The sequence below is a fragment of the Talpa occidentalis genome, unplaced genomic scaffold (assembly GCF_014898055.3).
Source record: "Talpa occidentalis isolate TD23 unplaced genomic scaffold, MPIMG_talOcc4v2.1 talOcc4.2, whole genome shotgun sequence".
In the NCBI taxonomy this organism is placed as follows: Eukaryota; Metazoa; Chordata; class Mammalia; order Eulipotyphla; family Talpidae; genus Talpa; species Talpa occidentalis.
In genome coordinates, this window is record NW_023602073.1 from 75,868,530 (window position 1) to 75,893,572 (window position 25,043).

The window sequence follows — 25,043 nt, forward strand, 5'->3', positions numbered from 1 at the left end:
ATAATAGTTGAAGGAATCTTTTGCCCAGAACATCTACTTCCAGTTTTATTCCTCTACTTTCAGTGAGTATGCGAATGAATAACATGACACAGGAAATTTCTAAGCCTTGAAGATAATATCTGATAAAAAGAAAACGAAATAAAAACTATAAGCTTTTTGGCTCCTTGTGTCCCTTCTTTGCTGTCTTTCCTCAGGTGCCCTATAGAACTGTATCCTTTTCTTCCAGAATCATGTGATTCCAGAAAATTTGTTTTATCTTGGAAAAAAGGATTTGTCAAGATCCTTTAGAAAATGGAATGTGGAGAATGGTTTATAGGCGATACATTACTTTAGTCATCATTCGTTTGAACTTCCTCCGTCCACTACATTTTTTGAAGTTACTTCTTGCTGTGATTTTTTTTGAAGTTACTTCTTGCTGTGATTTATTGGTTGTTACTTTGACCCTTAAACGAATACTTCCCTCAATCTGAGAACGATATTAGCCGAGCTTTTTGTGACAATCTTGTCTTTCGTTTGTCTTACCCCAAATTTCTGTTAACAGAATACTGTTGATGAATTAGAGGAGTCATGGTTCTTACTCAGGGTGCCAGAAAGCTTCTGATTATATGATAAAAGAGATTGAAACTCGCATTTGCAGTCAGAATTACCTAGGGTTTAGTCTCAAGTTTTATTGCCTACTAATTCTGTGCCTGTGAAAAAATTTAATAGTCTTTTAACTTCAGTATCCTTATCAAATAAGAATAATAACCTACCTCACAGGGCTGTTGTGAGGATGAAATTAGGTAATAAAAGTGTATGTCAACTTGAAAACTATAAGCCAAAAAGTAGGACTTTATGATTGGAAAATTTTGTTATTCCTAGAGAGTGAATAGGAGATTTTTTTAAAGGGCTCAGAAATGACTCTGAATTAGGGGCCTTTTAAATCTTTTTCCTTTTCATTGGAACTTTACCCCAAATTCTTTCTGGCATTATTAGCTTCCACTTGTTGACTTACATATATTAAATGGGATTTTTTATTTTAATTGTCATCACCAGTAGGCTCACCACCTATTCTTATCCTAGCATGGTGTACCAAACAGCAGACTAGGATGGCACCACTTGAACTGGGCTAATTTTTACCTTTTTTCATAGAGTGCCAGATTAATTCCAGTAGTTCTTATTGGGCATTTTTTGGGGGTAGTGAAGCTTGAGGATTTGACTTCTATAATCCCCTTGCAGACCTGTAGTGGATTGCATCTTTCATTGTTAATTATAATAATTTTTAAAATTGGGTTCTACTTACTGGACATGCATCTCTGCACTTGAAAGTTAATATATTAAAAAGCATATTTTTTTTCTTCCTTGGTTTTCTTGTTCATGTGGATAACCCAGAGAATGCCTGAGTCTAAGGTGCCATCCTCTGAGAATCATCGCCCAGAAATGTGCTCTAGCTGCAGTGTTCCTCTTCTCATTGGAGACAGCAGCTCCTCCTCTGGGAGTTGTACCAACAGTCCACAGAGAATAGTTTCTCAACCTCCTTCTGTTGAGAACCCATTGGAGAACCAGAAAAGTGATCACAGTAATTCAGATATTAAAATCTGTGAGACTGAGACACTTAAACCATCACACACTTTTCAGACTCTGCCTTCATCTCCTCTTCTGGTCCCCCAAGAATCTTTGACCTCTTCGGAGGTCAAGGAGGATTTACCTGTAGAGTCTTCAGCTTCACAGCATGGACAGGATGCCATCCTCTATCTCCAGACACAAGTGGCTGAGATGTCCCGAGTGATACGTGATCTTCAGTCCAGGAGTTGTTTTAGATTTCATCATTCTAGACCAAGTGAGAACTCATCAGTTCCTTGGGACATTTCTACCTCCAAAGAAGAAAATTTATCCACAGTTGAAGAAGAAACTGACTGCAAATCCCCCTCAGCTGATGACAAAGGGCAGCCAGCTGACCCCAGTCAATCTAGTTTCACAGGTCTCTTGAAGAGAATGGAACAAAGAGGTGTTATAAAGAGAGTAACATTGCAGTCTGAAGCAGAATCTTGTGAAGGTAAACCTGATTATGTGGCCTCTAAGAAACGTTTGGTTCCTCCATTGCATCCTCTTTTGAGAATTGCTACCACTGAAGTTTTTAAAGATCCTGCTGATTGCCATCCTTCTTCCTTCATGGGACATAGGGTGTATCCTGTGGCCAAGGACACCTCTCCTTTCCAGCCAAATCCACCAGCTGAGGGCCCCATTGTAGAAGCATTAGAACACAGCAAAAGAGGCAGCACAACATCCCCTCTAGATTCTACCTCAAAAGAAATGGAGGTCATGGGTTGTAGGTTCTATCATGCTGCTTCTATTGCAGCCCGAGCTGCTAGCTACATGGCCTATATGACTCAGTATCAGCGTAAACTCTGGGAAGACATGGAGGATCTGGTCCATGACCCAGAATTTGATCGTGGAAGAGCAAGGTGTATAATAGCTGATGGTATGGATGCAGGCCTTTGGCAGCTTTGTACTACTAGGGACATAATGGACTCTGTAGTCAGAGTTATGGCAATGGCAATAGACTACAGAAGGCAAGCTTGGCTCCGACTTACATCTCTCACTAAAAAAACGCAGGAGAAGATCTCACACTTGCCCTTTGATGGTACTTCCCTTTTTGGACAAGATGTGAATGCTGTTGTTGCAGAAGAAAACAATATAAAGGAAAATGACTATAAAGACCACAACAAATACTATAACCAGCATCGATACTTTTATAGTCATGATCAGAAAGCGCACTATCATTATAGAGGATACTCTAAAGGAGATTGGTACAAACCCCGAAACCACCCCTACAGGTATAGAAAAAAGGGAGAATCTCCAGAACGCCATGGGTACAAGAATTAATAACCCGTTCATGTTCAGCAGTATAACCATCCAAGAGTCTAACTTTTGCTTGCTCTTTCTCACTCATACAGGACATACAGGTAGGATTACCTCAAAAACTGAACACGTGGAATTATCACTGCTGACATTTGCATTCTACTTTTGGAATAAAGTATATAATAGACTTGTGCTTAATTGGCCAAGTAACAGTAAACAGGCTTACATATAAGTAGGTTTAGACAAAGATTTATCCATTATTTTGGTCCAAACTAAATCCAGAAGAGGGTACTCAGGAATCTAAATCTTGTGAATTAAAGAAAAATGCAAAGATTTATTCCTCAGGAAAATCTTACTGGTAAACTGAGGACGAGCAGATTTTGAATCGGGAAAAAAACCTACTACTAGATTTCTGTTTACTAATACCAGAGGCAAATCCTTTTTCATGTCATCAGTGCTTTATTCAGGCTTCAGCTTGTCAGATCTTCAAACAGTGACAAAATCTGTTAAAATCTATGTTATAATGAGTCCAAGACCAAGAGTCCATACTACTCTCAAGTTCCATGGACTTCAGGCACAGCATTGAAGCTCTATGTCAAAAACTGGAATTCAAATCAGATTTTGCCAAATCTACTTGCTTCAATGGGATGACTATACGTCACAGGTTTTCTATGGACTTCAGCTGGAAAAAGACTTCACTACCTGGACCGTCTCTGTGGGTGTTTATGTAGTAGTAACTCTCTTCATCAACTGATGGCTACCGTAACAATCACCACTCATAGCTACATGTGAAAGAAGTCTTTATGGTTATCAACCTTAAACCTTTGACCTAACAATGTCACATAATCAGCAGGTGTGAGACCCAGCAGGGTGGTCTCAGGATATACTGGGCCTTTGACCAAGACGACTTCTTAAACTTAACCTTCTAAACTGTTAACTTTTGAGCTTAAGGATTCATCACACTGAATACAAAAACTGATAGGCACATTACAAAGGATGTTACACCATCCAGGCATGCAAAAATAAACTCTTAAAAGAGCAAGAATTCCAAACATGCCTGACAATCTGATTCTCTTATTGTAATGAAGGATGCTATCAGTCTAGTTGTTATTGAGAAATCCTTAAGATTTAGAGTATAACTGTGAATGTGGTAAAAAGAGCGTCTCACACAGTTCTGTTCCTGGATGTCTTTTTAAATGATGGTATCCATTAACTTCTTGAAAATATAAAATCAAGACTTCAGTGACATACTCTAGGTTAATATAATCAAACTTTTATCATGAGAAATGACTTATCTTTTTGCTCCTGATTGGTTCCATTAATAGTTCACCATACTGGAACTGGCAGCAGATACCTCAATTATGTGTTCAGTAGTATCTTTTTAATCTCCTGACAGTGGCTGTACAGTGTACGAGCCTTTAGATCATGTCTTTGCAGCATGGCTTCAGAAATGGAGGAAGTGTCAAGTTTAAGGGGGTCTGATTATATCACCTAGTATTATCTGCTTGGCAGCCAAAAACCAAAATACACTGACAGACTTAGTTTTGTGATTACTTGGTTTGTCAAACATTACATTTTTTTTTCTTTTTTTAAATCTGCTTGATCAAAGTATTTTGGGTCACTGTTAGTGGAATATAACTGTTTTGGCATTCATGTGGTTTCTGTTTCTTGTTCACGTTTTTGCACAGTGATGATTGACATATTTCCTGGGGCCCTTTATTGGAAGCTCATCTCCCCCTTCCCATCAAAATCAGCATCCATTTTATCTACCTTTTTTCTCCCTATTTGTCCTGTAGAGATTGAAAACGCAGATTTGCCTACTTGGAAGCAGTTATTTTGTTGGATAATTTCAGGGTACTGATGGATCTTGTTTGTCTTATTTGTAGATTAAGTCTTAAACTAGTTTAAGTCATGTCTTAACATTTACCTTTATTTTTTACTTCTGCTTTTTTTATATATCCATGCCAGTATTCTAAAAACTATCAAATTGAATTCTAGAAAAGCATCAACTACCTGAAAAGAAACAAGGGCCTAAGAATTCATGTGAAGATTTTGCAGTTCATATGTGTTAGGCTAGTCAAGTAGTTTCATGTGATCTTGTCATGGTCTTATAGTTTCTGCTATGAAAGGATAAGTCACTAGGGAACTCATTGGAGAGGGACCTTGCAGTTATTCTATATGACTGCCTATAGGTATTCCCAGTTTACTAAGACTTCAAACTGTTACCTCTTTTCCATTTCTTCCTTTTCCTTCCTGAGTTAGATTCTGTGTCATAAACTTCATGATTTTTGAGATAATCTTATTTTCAAAAATCAAACCAAAATAGATGTATGAAGATTTAATTTTCTAAAATTGCTTTGTTACCCACTTGTTTAACACACACCTCATTTTTAACTTTTCAGTTGTGATTTTACAGAAACAAATTTGTTATCATAATCGCTTTCATAACCATTTATAAGTTACAGTTCCATAGTGTTAGCTATATATACATTGTTATGTAGCTTCTCAAATATTTATAAGGCAGCAGTGCTGTTATTTTTCTCTTGTGTTATTTAGGTTGCTCAGTAAGAAACATGAGTAACATTGCCACTCTAGTCAATATTTTCCAAGCATCTCTAGAGAATTTTCCTAAAAGTGAAAAGATTTTGAGAAATGAACAAGTAGGTTACTTCTGAAGGGATTTGGCAGTTGAGTAGGGATGGGGACAGAATGCAGTAGAGTAGGAACAGTTTTTAGGTATAGATTAATTTTCAGGAGAAAACTGTATTCTTAACATGTTTGTTTTTTTCATTTAAACTCTTCTCTGACATACTTGAATCATGATAGTGTTATAAAACTAAAAATGGAGCCTGGGATTAGGGAGACAACCTAGTAGACAACCCTAGTACCTTATGGAACTCATAATTAGATAAGTTTTCTGTTGTGCCTGCTATGTGCAGAGCCTATGATAAAATTCTCCATTAGGCCAACCTCTGATGTTTAAATACCTCTAGATTTTCTAGGCGGCCTTGAAATAATCACAAGTTTATTGATTCGGTATTCTCAAAATGGATACCTCTAATGCTTTTTCTTTAAGATGTTATTTCTTGACTAGACTTAAGATATATGTGGAGACAATATGATTTTTTTGTTAACTGTGTATAGAGAAATACTGTTTCCATTTTTTATGAAGTGCCTTTTTAAATTTCATACTATTGTTTAAAACTTAACATTTTGATGTCTGACATGTTGCTGGTGATATTTATGTTAATTCTGTACAGTGATTTTTAATTTTGTAGTGTTTTCATCTGTACAATTGCACTATCTAAATGTACTCTCCTTCTGAAAGTTACTTTTTCTTTATAGCACTGTTGATCCATTTCAGAAGGTTGTAGAGTATGCCCCTCCCCCTTTATTTAAGTAATCTCGCAGAGGTTCTTTTTAGTTATTAGAGATTAGCTCAGTTTTTCTGGGCATTAAGTAATCTTTGCTCCATATGTAACCTTTTTCTTAGCTGTGGTAACACCACTTATATTTGATAAGTGAATGTGTTTACCTGCTAAGAACAAACAAAAATACTCAAAGCAGTAAATTTGGTGACACTTGTATCTTTTTTTTTTTTCAGACTGTGTGACAGCTTCATTATCTGTGTAATTGCATTTTAATTTTTTTTTTATTCTGTGGCAGCTTTTTGATCAGTACAATTCATTTATTTACTTAGCTCTTAAATAATATTTTGAGGGAAGCATAAACTTTCAGGCTACTTGGATACTGTTTAGTACTTTATGTTAGTACTATTACTAATAATTTACTGACTGATACCTAAGTGACCTGATTGATAATGTTCTTAAGGGCCCACTACACCCAGGATAACCTCTCAGGTACTGTAAACAAGGAGGTTGTAACAGACACAATTCAGAATTCGTTCTAGCTAAAAAATTGGATACTAATTTAGAGGAACAGGGTTAAATGTCACATTCAGTGTTCTTGATATAATTGGGATTCTGATGAAGGTTAGATATTATGGATTAGATCTTTGTAGAACTAGTTTAAAAATTGCAATAACTGAAAACTTTTTTTTTTTAATGTGAGGCACATTTTGCCCCAGACTTGCACTCTTTAGGTTGCTTCATCTTTGGGAACTTAGCTTTATTTTCTTATTGTTAGAAGCTAATTTAATAATTATGATACCTGATTGCATCATATGCAGATCATTGAGTTGGCAGATCCATTCAATGTAGTTTTTTATTAGTTGATACAGAAACCAGTCTTTCATTTTTCATATGAAATAGACAAAACTTACCAGTAAATCACTATTTGGGTGCAAATGTTATTTTTCCAGATATAAGGAGTTTTGTAAGCCATTAAAATATTCTTTTATGGAATTTGGTGGATGAATGATGAGAGTATTATTTTATTAGACCTTTTTACCTTATTGATTAGTAGGGTATTTTTTGGGCCACCTTGTCTTTTCATTTGCTTGACTTTATAGTAATGAAAACTTTTTATAGTAGTGTTTGGTACCATTGAGATATATCTTAATACTGAAATTTAAGTTTGCTTCTGGTGAGAGGTATCTAAAAGTGATCACAATCCAATTACGTCTTTCTGATGTTTGCATATCAGTTATTTCATTCTTTATAACTGATCTTTTTTCCCCTTTATGTAACACCTCTTTAGAAGGATGTCTGATTTTCCCTTAATCTCTTTGATGTAGATAATATTTTTATTCTACCTGTATATACCAGCCAGGATTTTGATAATGGCTTTGTATATTTAAATACAATGCCTTTAGCATTATTATAAGAGGTTTTCTAGTTTTCTCTTATATGTTCTTTTTGAAAAAGTAGCAATCCAATCTCATTATTTCCTGGCCATTGTTTAATGACAGTATTTTCTTATTTCTACATATTCTTTACAGAAGTGTATTATTACATAGAGTTTATAGTTAATTGCATCTCTTTTCATAAAAATTTCAAGCCCATCACCATGAACTTATAGCTCTGACATATACTGTATCTTAAAGTTAACAGTTTTCTCTAGGTCTTAAGGGCTTTATACTAATATTTTGTTGAGGTAACTGTCTATTTCAAATGGTCTCTTGGATTTTCTGATGCCTTGTCAAGAATTCAATAAGTGTTCTCAGGTTGTTTGTACTTTCTTTTAGAATTTGGTGGTCTCTCAAAATAACAGTGAGTTTTGTGATATTCCAGAGTATATTCCTTGGTAGAAGTAAAAGTAAATGGTTTATATCTGGTGATATTTAAAAAAAATTCTCCTTTGACTTTAAATGCTTTAAGTGTTATTGTGTTACAAGTTTCAATTAGCAGTCCCTTTCTAAGACTAATTTTCATGTGCTGTTTATTTTCTATGGTTGATCATATGCTTTTGTTTTCTTTATTACCTGCAAGAATGACACTATCACAGCATTCAATTTTAAGGGCTACTGTTAGACCTCTTGCTAATTCCCATTCTTATGATGGTTATTTCACACTACCTTGATTTATAATGTAGTATTGTTTGAAATTTATCATGTTTGTGGTTCCTTTTTGTATTTGCTTTTCATTGAGACACTGTTGTAGATGGTAGGAACAAAAAGACACTTTTTCAAGTCAGTAAACAGTTAAAAATATTCAGTTCCATTTTTATAAACACAATTACATTTCTGCCTTGGGTAGACTATAGTTAATTTGTGGTCTCATCAGATTCTTAGCACAAAGTTGTATGAATAGTAGTCTTTATTTAATAGCTTACAACCGTTTCTGTTTTACTTTCAGCCAAAATATATTTTGACAGATCTTGGAAGCACCTTGATAGTCTTGGGTCTTAATGACCTCTGGGAAGGAAGTATTGGAACCTACATTTATAGAGCTTATTCATTAGGCTCTGTGCTAGTGAATATGCAAGGTACTCTGAGGCAGAAATTCCCCCTTAACTTTACAGATGAGGAAATGAAACATTAACATTAAGCAACTTGTTTGTGGTAGAATTGAGCATTGAATATAGACTTTACCTCTCTGATAAACTAACATGACATTCACTAATCTTTTTCTTCCCTGAACATTGTGTTTATGACTATACTTTCATCCATTAGTACTTGATGTATTAACTAATTCTGGGTTATTTCACTGTGCTGAACTAAGATAAATCTTGATGTATAGTCATAGGCTTCTGTTTCATATATTGCTTATTTGTATTCATTCCATACATCCATTCATTTTCAGCACTGATCTGTTTAGTTACGGTTCTTATGAATGGTAGAATTTTCCTTGTTCTACCTTTTTGTTTGTCATGCCATTTTCTTTTAGATATACAGTTTAAATTTTTTCTTTGCTGGTGTCTTTAGGAATTGGTTTAATGGAAGGTAGGTAGAATGATGCAAAGCACATGGTATTTGAATTCCAAAGACCTTGATCTAAGTGTTAGCAAGTCACATACTCTCTGAGTCTCAGTTTTCTTAATCTCAAATGAAGTAGTGTCTGGAAGTATTTTGAAAATTCAAAAACTATAGATTTCTTTCTTTAATAGTTGTGCTGTTTCTATCCACATTGGTAGGTTTTTTGTAACTGTGTGGTGGTACTGAATATAAATACATATACATTTTAAGGTGTATTTAATAGCATGTAATAATTCATTTTATGTTACCAGATTGTTCCCCTTGTTTACATTTCTTAAGGCTGAGCCTATTAAGCTATATTGCAACCCCATCAATGATGTAAGTCATTAAAAGACATTAAAGTAAAATAATTTCTCAAGTGCAAGCTAAGAAATGCTTATAATAAACAAGAAAGAAATTTTAGAATGTAGAATGAAAAGCTAGGGTATATAGGTAAGTGTATACGATTTTTGATGGTATTTTGTCATTTTGTGTCTATGTTGAAAGTAATCTTTCATTTATCAGACATCTTTTTAAATACTTGTTTTGTGTAGGCAGGCATTGAGGAAGATCTGGGGATACTGGGCGATAATAGGAGATAGTATAGTCTCTTAAGAAAAGAAAGAAATACCAGTACAATATACTTGTCCTGTTTGGAGGAATGCCTGAGATGAGTTGGAATAAAAGGGAGTCATCTAGAGGAGGGGTCAGGTAAGCTTTTCTTATCAAATGCTTGAGATGAGGTTGGGAGCATGATTAGGAAAGAGTTGGATTGGTAGAAACAGGAACCAGGCACTCAGATGAAGGAAATCTGTGTGTGCAGAGATGTGGGGGAACATGTGTCTGGCTTTAGAATTGGTAAGGAACACCTTTTATGGGTATAGAATTCGAGGTGTTTGAAGGAGGATTATCCATGAAAATGTATTGGTTCCTACCTATTCAAAGGATACCAAGTTTGAGTACCATGGTCCACTATGGACAGCTATAACAATTCTGTTTTCCCCAAACTGAACCAAAGGGATGCTCTCATTGATGTACACCTTTACCTTTAACAGGAGTGTGACATCCCATTTTGTGTATACAGTTGCCTACTTCAGGACAACTTTTTAGCAGTGTGTGCTCAGTGTAGCTAAGTTTGGCTACTTTCCCCTTGGCTTACAGATAATTTGGCTTATGACTTGGGGAAAATAGAGATATTTTAAAAGATGTTTCATTGAAGTTTGGAGATGATGTGAAGACCTGTGAATCTTGTACCAGTTGTACCTCCAGCAGCACCCAAACCACATTTAGTTTCTGTTTGTTTTTACCTCTGGTTTGAGTTCTTTCTTGCTGTTGCCACTTTAACCTTCTCTGTCTCCTTAATTCATCCTTTTTCTTTCTGTACCAGAGATAGAACAATGGCACTAAGGCCTAGGAAGTCACAATTTCACTTTCAGAGATATTTGAAACTTCTTTTAAGTTCCACATTGGTAGGTTTTTAATAACTGTGTGGTGGTACTGAATATAAATACATATATTCTCCCTGTGTTGAATCAAAGACATTTTCCCTAGGAGATTTTATAAATAATATTGGCAATTTACCCAAAAGACAATGCAAGAAGAATTGTATTTCACAGGTTTGGTGGTACTAGCCTTCTTAAATGAGTAAAATACTTTATGGAATGGGATGTAGCTGTATGTATGTTTTTAAATTTGTTCATATAAGACATGTTCTGTGTACTTTGTAATTGTAAACAATAACTAGTTGGGGGTGGGAAGGAGATTGCTTTGTACAAAAGGGTTGTTTCCTGGTTCCAATGCTTTGCTGCTAGAGATGGTAAATAAATATCGTACTGCTTTGCCGTGTTTATCTCTTCTGCTCTATCTGTATTTGAATACAAAATTCTTGAGAAAATTGTTGCTTTTCAAAATGTTATTTGGGGTATGATTTGAGTTACAAGTTGTGCCAAAGAAGCACCTGGTAAACAACTTCTGGGAGTGCAAATTCATGCAAACTATGGACCAAACCCTTAATTGGGAAGTGATAAACAGACTTCTAAACTTGATTTTGTATGAAGTAATGAATGCAGTTTAATGAATTCTGTTCAAATCAGGCTCTCAGAAGGAAATAACTTTTGGTTACCTCTGAGATTTCTTTGAACCTTGAGTCCCTTATATAGAAGATAAAGAGGAAAGGAATGGTCATTCTTCATTTGGTACCACTCTGAGTAATCAAGGCTTGCTGGCATTCAGGAAGACATATAACAATAAATTTTACCTTGGTTTGGTCTATATTTATCCCCCCTCCCTATGCTTTACTCTCTACCTCCCACAAATTTTATTACTTATTGCTGACTTTTCTCAGTAGCCAAAAAGTGCCTTTGGACAGTCAGGGACCTGGGTTGTCATGTTAACTTCTGGATAACTATTTTTACAGAATGCTTTCTCCTAGATTATATCACTGTATACTACATGTCACTGAATTACTCCATTTTGGAGAGATGTCCAGTGACTATATTAGTATTTCCATTAAAAAAGTAACGTAGAAAATGCCTAATGGGAACTTTTAGTTAAGTATTAAAATGCATTTTAGAGATTAGTAATGATTTTAAAGTGTTAATCTTTGTTTATAAAGAAGCCACAGTGATATAAGCCACAGGCTATTGTAAAATATTAACTTTTGAAGCAAACCCTGTTTTTCAAAGACAATGCTTTACAAAAAGCAGAATTCTTGCTTCATTTCTACATTTTTTTAAACTTCATCTTGGCAACTATATCTCGAAAATTGGTTTAGATAGTTACGGCAGTAAGAAGTGACCTCAATACTCAACTTTTAGATTAGCAAATGAATAAAAAGTGAAAGCTGCCTATATTTAATTGAAAAATTTATTTGTGGTACTACCTTCTTAAAAAATGCATTCAATAATGAAGTCAGTTAATTGGCAATCCTATGACTCTTACCCTCCTAAACCATGATACTTGACTGAGAGTAAACGGTTCCAAAAAGAGGCATTTGGAGATGAATTTTAAAAGTTCTCCTGTGAAGTCATTTAAGTATGCGTTTATCTGACACAGAAATTCAGGTTCTAGTAAATTTTTTTTAGAGATTTATTTATGCATTAAGAACAGGGGTATAAGCCAGAGAAGGGTGGGTGAGAGGATTCACCAGGGACAGAGTAGAGAGCAGAATAGGCAGACCCACTGAAATATACGGCTAAGGGCAAGACAGGAGAGGTCTCCTGTGCCATGTGGGTTAGCTCTCTGGCTGGGGATAACTTGATAGTGCTGAGAATTTAACCACTGCGCCACCAGAAAGGTCCTCCTTTTTAATTTATTAAATATTGAGTATTTTTTAAATATCACCATTAATTTGACTTTTTTTTAAAGATTTATTTATACAAGCACTGGGGTACAGGCCAGAGGTGTGGGAGGGTGAGAGAATCCACCAGAGACAGAGCAGGGAGCAGAACAGGCAGAAGGACCAAAATACACACTGCTGAGGGGAGCAGCGGGCGAGACAGGAGAGGTCTGCCGGGCCATGTGGGAATCTGCCTGGGCCGGGCGGGAATCGAAACGGCCCCTCATAGGCTGTGGACAGCTTCACAGCGCTGTGCTCAACCCATTGCGCCATGGGGGAGGCCCTTAACTACTTTTAATGTTTTAACTTTATTTCAGAATATAAATCTGTACTTAGTGCTATGGGATTTTTTAAAAAGCACATGTAATTAAAGAAAAACAAATTTTAAAGTATGTGTTAGCGTTAAAGTGATAATGGTGCTTGACATCAAAACTAAAAGTTACTTCCCAGCAACCATTAGGCTATTGACCTGGAAATGACTTACCCTAATTCTTGTTCATAACTATTTTTATCAGCTTTGGAAAATAGTATAATACTCTCATAATACTGCTAGAAACAAAAATCTGGGGGAGGAGAGTTAAATAAAATTTACTAATAGAGTATGTTCCATCTAGATATAAATTTCCTGTGTTTGTGAAAGATAGATGTTACACATTTTTATGTTATAAATCAGTAACCTAAATTACAGTCTCATACATAACAGTGAGATCAGTAATACTTTCCACCTGTACAGTCTTGGTCACTAATAACAGAAATTTCATTAATAGTTTTTATTAGTTACACTGAAGATGAAAAATTAGAAACTGTAGATAAGGAAAAAACTCAACACAACTTTTATTTATAGCCTAGATTTTACTTACCTATTTATATAAAAATGGAATCATTTTCACTTAATGTAAGTGATAGAGAAAAAGACACTAATATATACAGATTATAACTTTGTTCATTAGTGGGATTTTGTCATCATTAATTTGTCTATTTCACGGTTTTGTATCCTTTATGGTTCACATAGCAGATCACTTTCACAGCAGTGTTAGAAATTTTAACTTTCCAGGAAATCTTGACTAGCTCATTTAACTTGATTAGTAAATGAAAGTATTAATTACTTTGGGGTAAATTTCATATAAGTGAAATTCTTACTGAATGTGATTTGATATTTCGTGGAACTGGTTTCAAGTTCAACTGAACTAATTTCAAGTTTGAAGTAGATATTAAGTCTGTAATAAAAAGAAAAATCAGAACAGTGCAGCTAGTTTTTCACAGGGTTAAATTTCAAGCTACCTTCAGTAGCTTGAAATAGTGTCCTCTTAAATGAGGGTGACCACTGATACTAGTTAAATTCCAAAAATGCTCTTATTTTACAAAAGAATCTATCTGGTTTTCCTTTTCCATTAGTTTCACCCACTGAATCCCACTATTCCAGATTTTATGTAATTCAAGCAAGCCCTCTTCTTTTCCTATCCAGGTTGTACCCTATTTTCAGACTTGAAAAAATTGCTATAACTCCACTACATTACATTAAAAGATAAAAATTGTTCTCTAGAACAAAAGACTTTCTCTTGCTTTCACATTATATACTTACATGGTTTGTGTGCTCAGATTTAACCAGTATTCCTAATCAGTGTCATTTTTAGGACACTCAAATTTGCTTTATATAGTTTTACTTAAAAGTTTTAAATAAAAATGTAAAAAGATATACTTGATAATATAAGAATTCACTGGCCAGAATGAGTAGAACATCACAGGAAGAAGGCCGTAATATCTGGCTCCTGAGGTTCTGGAACAGCTTTTCTTCCTGTACCCATTGTTACCCATATTTATAACCTAACTGCTGATCATCCACAGATTTTTTTTTTTTTTTTTTTTTTTTTTTTTTTTGGTGTGTTAGACTGTGTAACCACAATTGTGGTACCCATTTTAAAAACTATTGTTTTAGTTAAAAAAAAATTCCTGCTGATGAAAACAGAACTGGCCTTTTTATACTGTTTCTGGCTTGACATTTTCCTTAGTGTTGTTGTTTTTTTTTTTTAAGATTTATTTATTTATGCGTACAAGAACTGGGATGAGGTGGGGAGGCAAGAGGTGGGGAGGGAGAGAGGATTCACCAGAGACAGAGTGGGGAACAGAACAGGCAGATTGACCAAAGTACACTGCTGAGGGGAGCAGTGGGCGAGTCAGGAGAGGTCTGCTGCGCCATGTGGGTTGCTCCCTGGACAGCCAGGGACTGAACTTGTGTTGCAGAGGCTGTGGACAGCTTCATAGGTTGCGTCTTAACCCCTTGCGCCACCAGGGAGGCTCGTCCTTAGTTTTAAGACCTACACAACTTCCTCTATAAGAAAGGAGAGGGTCGGAAGAAAAATTGATGCAGAGAGAAATCTAAGTACAGACGCTCCCCTCCCTCGTATATAAAATAGACTTTGCTATGCTGCTCCCCCTAAATAACTGAGTGCATAGCATTTTCTTGCTGATTGTTTGCTATCATTATGGACTTTTCAGTATTATTCTTTAAGAGAATTTAATACAGAAATTAGTCCAGGGTGATCCTGTAACTGCTGACATTCGAAATGAAACTTTAAATTCATTATCATTGAGAGCCAATTCCACTTATAGCTTGAGTTTTATGTTTCTAAAATCCTGTATCTTAGGAAAGATCCAAGGACCAATACGCTTATTTAAGACACATGTTCTGGGGGATATTGGCAAATCCAGAGCAGTCTAGGTTTTTGTGGTTTCATATTGTAATCATTTTGTATTAACAGGATGGTAGAAATTCCCAAACCTAAGAACAGTGACCCCTTTTCATCTTCTACAGGAAACTTTTGACTTTCATCTAGCCTGAAATCAGTTTATTTTGTTCATGTTCCTGACAATGCCATAATTTTAGTTCTGCAGATGGATCCGTTACAAGATGGCATGCAATACATTTTCCCTCCTCACATTTTGGTAATTTAAAGTTTATATTCCTAAACAAACTAATTCTTCAAATTGCTTGTTTTCAACATGGCAGAACAGAAAGGTTTGGATCCCTAAAAACAACGATTAAAAAGAAATACTGTTTGCTCCAGGGAAGATTCAGGACTTAAGCTAACCATTTTTTTTTGTTTGTTATGCTTTTGTGCAAAATAAGACCTGTGTGACAGGATGTATAAAACCCTTAATGTGTGTTTTAGGATTAATGATCCCTGTTTTTCCCAGTGTTGTATTGTTTCAGAACCATTGCAATATAATTAATTAATTCAGAGTCACTTTCCAATAACAATATACTAAAAGGTAGTGCACATACTGTACAATAAGAAAATATTCCTTACCCCTATATCATTGCTCTCATCCATTTAATTTATACGCAAGCATACACACACACAAAATGAAATGCACTGCTGCTGTTATTTTGAACAGATTATTAGTGCAATTAAGAATACGAAAAAAAGTTCTCAGTTTATGGTCATTTACTCTCTGATGCTCTTCTTTACATGCATCCAAGTTTTTGACCCATATTTTTCTTATCTCTGGGAAATCTTTTTGCTTTCCATGCGGGGCAAATGTAGGTAAAAAATTCTTTAAATTTTTGTTAGTTTGAGAAAGTCTTTTCCTCTCCTCTTCATGATTGATAATTTTACAGTTTATATAGTTTTAGGTTTGTAGGTCTTTTCCCTCTCAACATTTATTTCACTTAAATGGTTTTTTTTTTTTTTTGCTTGTATGTTTTCTGAAATGTCGTACAATTCTTATCTCACTCCTTAATAGATGAGACTTTTTCTATCCAAAATTTATTCTTTCAAAGTTTGTTCAATAAATGGTGCTGGGAAAACTGGGTCGCTACATGCAAAAGAATGAAGCTTGACCACCACCTCACACCATACACAAAAATCAACTCAAAATGGATTAAAGAACTAGACATAAGACCTGAAACCATAAAATATATAGAAGGAAATATAGGCGAAACACTACGTGATTTGCACATCAAAGACATCTTTACAGACACATCACCCAAAGCAGTGATAGTGAAGGCAAAGATAAACAGCTGGGACTACATCAAATTAAAGAGCTTTTGCACAGCAAAAGAGACAATAACAAAAACAAAGAGAAACCCCACCAACTGGGAGAACATTTTTGCACCCAACACTAATGATAAAGGACTGATCACAAAAATCTGCAAAGAGCTGATGAGACTCAACAACAACAAAGAAAATAATCCAGTCAAAAAATGGGCAGAAGAGCTTAAAAGAAACTTCTCTGAAGAGGAAATGCAAATGGCCAACAGGCATATGAAAAAATGTTCAACATCACTTGTCATCAGGGAAATGCAAATCAAAACTACCATGAGATACCATCTTACACCAGTGAGAATGGCACATATTAAAAAAACTAGCAACAACAAATGTTGGCGAGGGTGTGGAGAAAAAGGAACTCTTCTGCACTGTTGGTGGGAGTGCAAACTGGTCCAACCACTGTGGAAAGCTGTATGGAGATTTCTGGACCTACTAAACATAGAGCTTCCATATGATCCAGCAATTCCACTCCTAGGTATTTACCCAAAGGACACCTGCACCCCTATGTTTATAGCAGCACTATTTACAATAGCTAAGCTTTGGAAACAACCCAAATGCCCAAAAATAGATGACTGGATCAAGAAGATGTGGTACATATATACCATGGAATATTACTCAGCATTCAAAAAAGATAAACACATGCAATTTGCAGCAACATGGATGGCGCTGGAAGGGATCATGCTCAGCGAAATAAGCCAAAAAGAAAAAGAAAAATACCGGATGGTCTCACTCATAGCAGGAATCTAGAAAACTTAAATAAGGGACCAGGAAAATGAATAACTACAAGAAAGTGAAAATCAAAATCAACAAAAAACTATGAACCAGAGACACTTTTAGGGGGGCGGGGGTGGGAGGGGAGGGATTGGGGTCAGAATGGGGGGGCTGCAATTGTATGGGGAATATAACAATAAAATTTATTTAAAAAAAAATAAAATAAAAAAAAAAATATATAAAAAAAAAAAAAGAAATATTTAAATGTATGTAAAAATGTCATCAATAATAAATGTTTCTCAAAGTTAAAAAAAAAAAAAAAAACAAAATTTATTCTTTCGTGATTTTCTGCAGTTTATGGCACGGCTACATATTTTTATTTATTTATTTTTTGCGTCTATTCTGTTTGGTGTTCTCTGAGATACTTTAGTTTGTGCTTTTATGTTTGACAATGATTTAGAGAAATTTTCAGTTTTTGCTTCAAGTATTTCTTCTTTTCCTTCTCTTTCTGATGTTTTCATTATGCATATCTTTTTTTTTTTTTTTAAGATTTAGTTATTTATGCATAGAAGAGCTGTGGTGTAGGCCAGAGGTGCAGGAGGGTGAGCAGATTTACCAGAGACAGAGTGGGGAGCAGAACAGGCAGATCTACTGTTGAGGGGAGCAGTGAACAAAACAGGAGAGGTCTACTGTGCCATGTGGTTAGCTCCCTGGCAGGGAATCAAACTTATTGCTGCTGCGGCTGCTGATAGCATCATAGTGCTGAGACTTCACCCCTCTCGCCACAAGGAAGACCCTATGCATATATCTTTTGTAGTTGTCCCACAGTCCTTGAATATTCTCTTTTATTTTTTTAATCTTTTTTTTTTTTTTCCTCTTTGGTTTTCAGTTTTGGAAATTTCTGTTGACATAACTCTCAAGTGCGTATTCTTTGCAGATTCTATGCAGTCTAATAATGAACCCATCAAAGGCATTCTTCATTTCTCTTAAACTGTTTTTGACTTTTGGCTTGCTTTTTGGCTTCCTCTTAGCATTTTCATCTCTATTGTTTACATTACACATTTATTTTCTTGTATGTTGTCTTTTTATTCATTAGCGTTCTTAGCATGATAATCATAATTGTTTTAAGTCCCAGGTCTAATAATTCCAACATCCCTTCCATGTCTGTTGCTTGCTCTGTCTCTTCAAACTTTTTTTTGCCTTTTAGCGGGCTTTAAAATCTTGTTGAAAGGTGGACATGATATACTGGGTGAAAGGAATTGTAATACGTAGGCCTTCAGCAATGTAATGGTAAGGTATGAGGTAAGAGATGGCAGTCTGTAGTACTCTGATTAACTCTCAGTCTGATGAGCCCGTGCCCATGGGCTGAACTTCACAATGCTTCTTCTTATATCCCTCAAGTGAGACAGGGTGGCCAGATGGAGTTGGGACTGGGTGTTTTCCTTCTCCCAGTACAGTTAGGCTCTGATAAAACTCCATAAGGTTGAGTTTCAATAAAATAGTTTCTCTTGAGGAGGGTAAACCTTGATAAGAACAAAATGGTATTGTATATTTCAAGATACTTTCTTTGCCTATTTATTGCTAGAAGTACAAGGGGACTTTTCTCCAGTCTTCACTATAACAACATGATATAGCTCCTGGAGGTTAAAAAAAAAAAATAGGAGGGCCTCCCCTGTGGCGCAGCGGTTGAGCGCTGGGTTGCGAGGCTGCCTGCAGCCTCTGCAGCGCCGGTTCAATCCCCGGCTGCTCCCTGGCCTCCGGAGGAGGGTCCCGCATGGCGCGCAGACCTCTCCTGCCGCCCGCTGCTCCCCTCAGCAGTGTGCTTCGGTCCTTCTGCCTGCTCTGCTCTCCCCTCTGGCTCTGGTGAATTCTCTCGCCCTCCCGCGCTTCAGACTGTACCCAGTGCTTATATAAATAAATAAATAAGTAAATAAATAAATAAATAAAATCTTTAAAAAAAAAAAAATAGGAGGTTTACCCTATGTGTGGATCCCCCTTGAGGAGTTGTCGGTTTTTTTTTTTTTTTTTTTTTTTTTAAATTCAGGACAGGTTTGTTATAAAAAAGGAAAGAAAAGTCAGGACGCTCATACAGATACAAATGGGCAGAAAGAGCTGCCTGTGAAAGGAACAGGTTTGCTAACAGAGATGCCTGCATAAACACAGGCAATCTTGGGAGGAGAGCTGCCTATAAACAGTGCTTTGTAAAGGGAGAAGGTTGGTGAAAAGAAACACCTGCATAGTGGACGGGGGTGGAGGGGTGAGGGGAGCAGGGGCGTGATGGGAGGGCAATAGAGCTGCCCTACCTGAGTTTTTAATGGTTTGGCTTTTCCACTGTGCCTCCAGCAGTTAATCAATTACAGTAGTTTTCCTACTCAATGCTAGTTCCCATTGATGTTTTCATTTATGGGTTTCAGCTCTACTAAATTGTGATTTTTCTGTACTGTCTCTTGCTCTAATTTTTATGTCACTGGTTTCCACTGGGATCTTTCTTCCTTCACAAATATAAGAAGAGGTTTGGCTTTTCAGTTTATTTAGGTTTTTATTTATTGTTAGGTTGGAATGGCAGTTTCTAAACTCTTGTCATATTGGACCAGAAACCAGAAGTTATGTCTATTTTTTTTAATCAATAATTTCTCTTATGTAAATATGTTTGTGGCACTTGTGAAAAAGCAGAGCCAAATAGATGTTTTGGAGAAAGGACTAGTATTTTGAGACTATTACTGTATGATTCAGAGGAAAGAAACCCAAAACTTTCTAATGTCCAGATGATTAATGATTATAAAATCAATAAAGATGATAAATGTCCTAACAGCTAGTTTTTTTTTTTTAACCCAAAGATGCTGGTAGATGATTGGCTCACCCACAAAATACTACATAAAACATAAAAAAGGGTCCTTCCTGGTGGCACAGGGGTTAAAATCCCAGTACTATCAGCTATCACCAACCACTGCTGCTAGTTCGATCCTCGATTCTAGGCCAGGGAGCTAACTCACATGGCGAGGCAAACGTCTCTTGTCTTCGCCTACTGCTCCCCTCAGCAGTGTATTTCGTCAATCTGCCTGTTCTGTTTCCCCACTGTCTCTGGTGAATCCTCTGCACCACCCCCCTGCACCTCTGGCCTTCACCCCAGTTCTTGTGTGCATAAATAAATGAAATATATCATAAAAAAATTTATATATGAAAGACAAATTCTTAAAAATTGGATGATAAAAGTAAATGCCTCTTTAATACAAGTACTATTTAATAAAAGGATGTATATTATTTTTATAGTAAAAAGGAATGAAAATTGTTTTTTTCAATTGTAGGATAATGTTAAGCATAAAGACTATCTTGACCATCAGAAGGATAAAGTTGCTTTAACTCTGGCTCGTCTGGCCCGCCATGTTGAAGTGGAGAAACAACAGAAAGAAGAGAAGAATAGAGCATTCAGGGTATGTGGCTATTTTAATTGGTATTTTACTGAATTACAGAGTTGTTTACAATAAAGTTATAAGGGGTAACTTTCATTTAAAAATACTTAATGGTGGGCCTCCCCTGTGGCGCAGCGGTTGAGCGCTGGGTTGCGAAGCTGCCCGCGGCCTCTGCGGCGCCGGTTCGATCCCCGGCTGCTCCCCGGCCACCGGCGGAGGATCCCACATGGCGCGCAGACCTCTCCTGCCGCCCGCTGCTCCCCTCAGCAGTGTGCTTCGGTCCTTCTGCCTGCTCTGCTCCCCGCTCTGGCTCTGGTGAATTCTCTCACCTTCCCGCCCTTCTGACTGTACCCAGTGCATGTATAAACAAAACAAGCAAACAAACAAAATAAATAAATAAAACATGCCTCTATAAAAAAAAAAAAAAAAATACTTAATGGACTTCCCTGGTGGCGCAGGACTTAAAGACAGTGCTATCAAGCTATTGCCAGCCACTGCAGCATTAGTTAGCTCCCAGCTGACCAGAGAGCAAGCCACATGGTGCAGACCTCTCTTGTCTCGCCTGCTGCTCCCCTCAGCAGTGTATTTCAGCCAGTCTGCCTGTTCTGCTCCCCACTCTCTCTGGTGAATCCTCTAACTTACATCCCCGTACCTCTGATTACACCCTAGTTCTTGTATGCATAAATAAATCTTTTAAATATAAATAAGGAGGGCCTCCCTGGTGGCAGAAGAGGTTGAGTGCTACACTGTGAAGCTGTCTGTAGCCTCTGCAGTGCGGGTTCAAACCCAGCTGGCCAGCGAGAATCCCACATGGCGTGGCAAATCTCTCCTGTCTTGCCCGCTGCTCCCCTCAGCAGTGTATTTCGTCAGTCTGCCTGTTCTGTTCCCCGTTCTGTCTCTGGTGAATCCTCTCATCCTCCTGCGCATCTGGCCTATACCCCAGTTCTTGTATAAATAAATAAATCTCTCAATAAATAAATAAGGGTTTCCCTGGTGACACAAGGGGTTAAGCATCAGCACTATGAAGCAATTGGCAGTTACTGCAGTACCAGTTTGATCCCTGACCAGGATGGTGACCCATATGACACAGCAAACTTCTCCTGTCTCGCCTGCTGCACCCCTCAGCAGTGTATTTCAGTAGACCCACCTATTCTGCTCCCCACTCTGCCTCTGGTGACTCCTCTCACCCCTGCACCTCTGGCTGTTACCCCCCCCCGTTCTTGTGTGCATAAATAAATTTTAAAAAATAAATTAAAATATGTAATTAAATCCAAGTTTGTCATGGAACCTAGGAATCATATCAGTGTAGTAATAATTTGATAGCTTTTTACATTTTTTAAAATGTGTTCATTTCTGATCAAATACATTTATAGGGAGATAAAAAAACAGAATTATTTGTGGATTTTATTTTGGTGAATTAAAAACCATGGTATTTCTCAAAGAAAATGAGCAATTGAGAGTTTCTGGTTACTCTATTACAAGAGTGAAAAGAATTTATCAAGGCTGTTGTAGAATTCAGAATTACATGGTCTCCATGCCAATTAGGTTTTTCTCAAGGATAGTTTTAACTTCCACTGATGTATATATTCATTCATTGCATTAAATACTTTACCTGTATATTAATTTTTTTTTTAATTTTGAAAGTTTTGGTAACTAATTGTTAAGAATAAATTTATCTAGATTTTATTTTCTCTAAGGGAAAAAGTAACTCACACATGCTGTAGCTCATTGATTGCTTTGTATTCATGACTTTTTTTTCCTGTGTGGTTCCTTTTATGGATAATTAGATGATAGAAAAGAAAAAGCAAAGAAAAAAGGAAGGAAGATGATAAAACTGAAATCAAAATTTTTTTATTATTATTATTATTTTTTTTAATTTATACAATAGCTGGGGTATATATAGGCCAGAGGTGTGGAAGGGTGAGAGGATTCACCAGAGACAGTGGGAAACAGAACAGGCACACTAACTGAAATGCACTGCTGAGGGAAGCAGTGGGTGAGACCAGGAGAGGTCTGCCGTGCCATGTGGGAATCTCCCTGGCCAGCCAGGAATTGAACCTGCACTGTGGAAGCTTCAGCCAGGAATTGAACCTGCACTGCGGACAGCTTCACAGCGCTGCACTCAACTTGCTGCGCCACCAGGGAGGCTCCAAAATAATTCTTAAAGAATTCTGGTGGTTTATAACTGACTGAAAGTTGATATAGTAGAAAATGTCTTCCAGTTACTATTCTAGGCTTTTGTGAATTGTTCGTGTCTTCACTGCTAAAATGGGTTACCTGTCTTTTGTCATGGAGAAGTTTTAAAGGAAAAAAAAATAGGTTCATTAACATTGTCACTGGATATACCTCTTTCAGAGTTAATGTATTATGCTGTCTTCTTGATCACCTGCCACATTTGCTTATTCAGGAATTAAGATCACTTGCAAGAAGGAATGTAATACTAAAAATTTGTGGCAAAAACTTTGTGACAGAAAAAGTGTAATTTGGGGATGAATGATTTTAGCCAACAAAGTGAACTGGCTCATTTTGGTAGGAAATAACCTTTTAACAACTTCTACCTACAAAAACCCTGAAAAACTTTGTGTTAAAACCAGTTTTTTTTTAAATTAATTTGGTTACAGATATATCTTAAAATATGTATAAAAGCATAGTAATATATTTGAGAATTAGTATTCTATGGCCATAATTTCAACAATGTTGTGAAGTATTTTCAGATTAAATTCTTTAAAACCTTTCCCATGTTCGGTCCCAGCACTTCAACCCATCCTAATAGAAGATTCTGTTATATTGCTAACTAGGCCATGCATTACTCTGGCTCTTATTTTGCAAATCCAGCATTCATGACTTTGTGAGATCTGTTTTTAAGAACAAAAAAATCTTTTTTTGGTGTCCTGGTTAAGTGCATGGATTCCAGACTCAAATTGTGAAGAGTTTAAATCCTGGCATTGTTATAAATCCTTGGGCAATTTCTTTGAAATTTCTGTACCTCAGGTTTACCATCATAAAATGGGAATAAAAATAGTGCCTGCTTCATAGACACTGTGAGAATTAAATCTAAAATGCACCCGGTGAGTGGTAGTGTTGTTGTATACCACATGACTAGAGAATATGCAAATTGATTTATAGGTCATATAACTTAGATAGAATTAGAGATTTTAGCAGTCCTGATCATCACTGCTGTCTGTCTTTGCAAGTAAAGTTTTACTGGATCATAGTCATGTTTTTTTGTTTACGTATTATCTATGGATGCTTTCATGCTGTAACAGTGGAGTTAAGAAGTTGAAATAGTGACTATGTAAACCTGTAAAACCTAAAATATTTACTGGTTGGCATTTTAGGGAAAAGTTTGCTAAACCTTAATCTAGATGGCAGTACTAGATCTAGATGGCAATACTCTATATGGACTTAGGAAGCACATATTAAATGCTAATGAATGTCTGTTCTTATTAATACTATTTACTGATCAAGTATTTATTAGAATTCTGTATACTTAAGGCTATATTTGAAAAAATGTATGAAAGTTTAAAAATGAATGTAGACACATATTTCCATTCCCATATGTATATATATATCCATTGATATTGATATGTTTATTTTCAGCCTTTTCCACTCTTCACAGCAGATACAGTGCCATAAAGTTTGAAATTATCTTTCTTTATATTTGGTTTCATTTGTTTAATACTACTTGGTGACTTCCTTGATGTCAAAAGTATATTCCAACTTAATTGAAAAAGTTGATTAATATTTCTTATGATTTTCATCAAATGTGCATACCATAATTTACTTTTTTTTTTTTTTAAGATTTATTTATTTATACAAGCACTGGGTACAGTCAGAAGCACGGGAGGGTGAGAGAATTCACCAGAGCCAGAGCGGGGAGCAGAGCAGGCAGAAGGACCGAAGTACACTTCTGAGGGGAGCAGCGGGTGGCAGGAGAGGTCTGCGCGCCATGTGGGACCCTCCTCCGGTGGCCGGGGAGCAGCCGGGGATCGAACTGGCGCCGCAGAGACTGCAGGCAGCTTCGCAACCCAGCGCTCAACCACTGCGCCACCAGGGAGGCCCACCATAATTTGCTTTTTAAAGAAAGATTTATTTATGCATATAAGAACTGGGGTATAAGCCCAGAGGTGCTGAGAGGATTCACCAGAGAGAGAGTGGGGAGCAGGACAGGCAGATCTACTGAAATACACTTCTTAGGGGAACATTGGGCGAGACAGGAGAGGTCTGCTGATGCCATGTGGGTTAGCTCCCTGGCCGGGATCAAACGCATGCTGCAGTGGCTGGTGGTAGCTTGATAGCACTGTCTTTAACCCCTGTGCCACCAGGAGGTCCCTCATAAT

At 36.6% G+C, this 25,043-nt stretch overlaps 1 protein-coding gene across 3 annotated transcripts in view; it reads left to right on the forward strand.

Moving 5' to 3' along the window:
• ZNF451 (zinc finger protein 451) overlaps nucleotides 1–25,043 on the forward strand; it is an 80,956-nt gene that overhangs the window by 9,266 nt on the left and 46,647 nt on the right. For 2 of the 3 annotated variants that reach the window (XM_037519907.2, XM_037519908.2), the window contains one exon: nucleotides 20,599–20,724. In XM_037519907.2, coding sequence (XP_037375804.1) covers nucleotides 20,599–20,724 — 126 coding nt within the window. Of the gene's footprint in view, nucleotides 1–1,371; nucleotides 13,599–20,598; nucleotides 20,725–25,043 lie in introns of those variants that run through there. The other variant, XM_037519909.2, reaches the window with a different exon arrangement.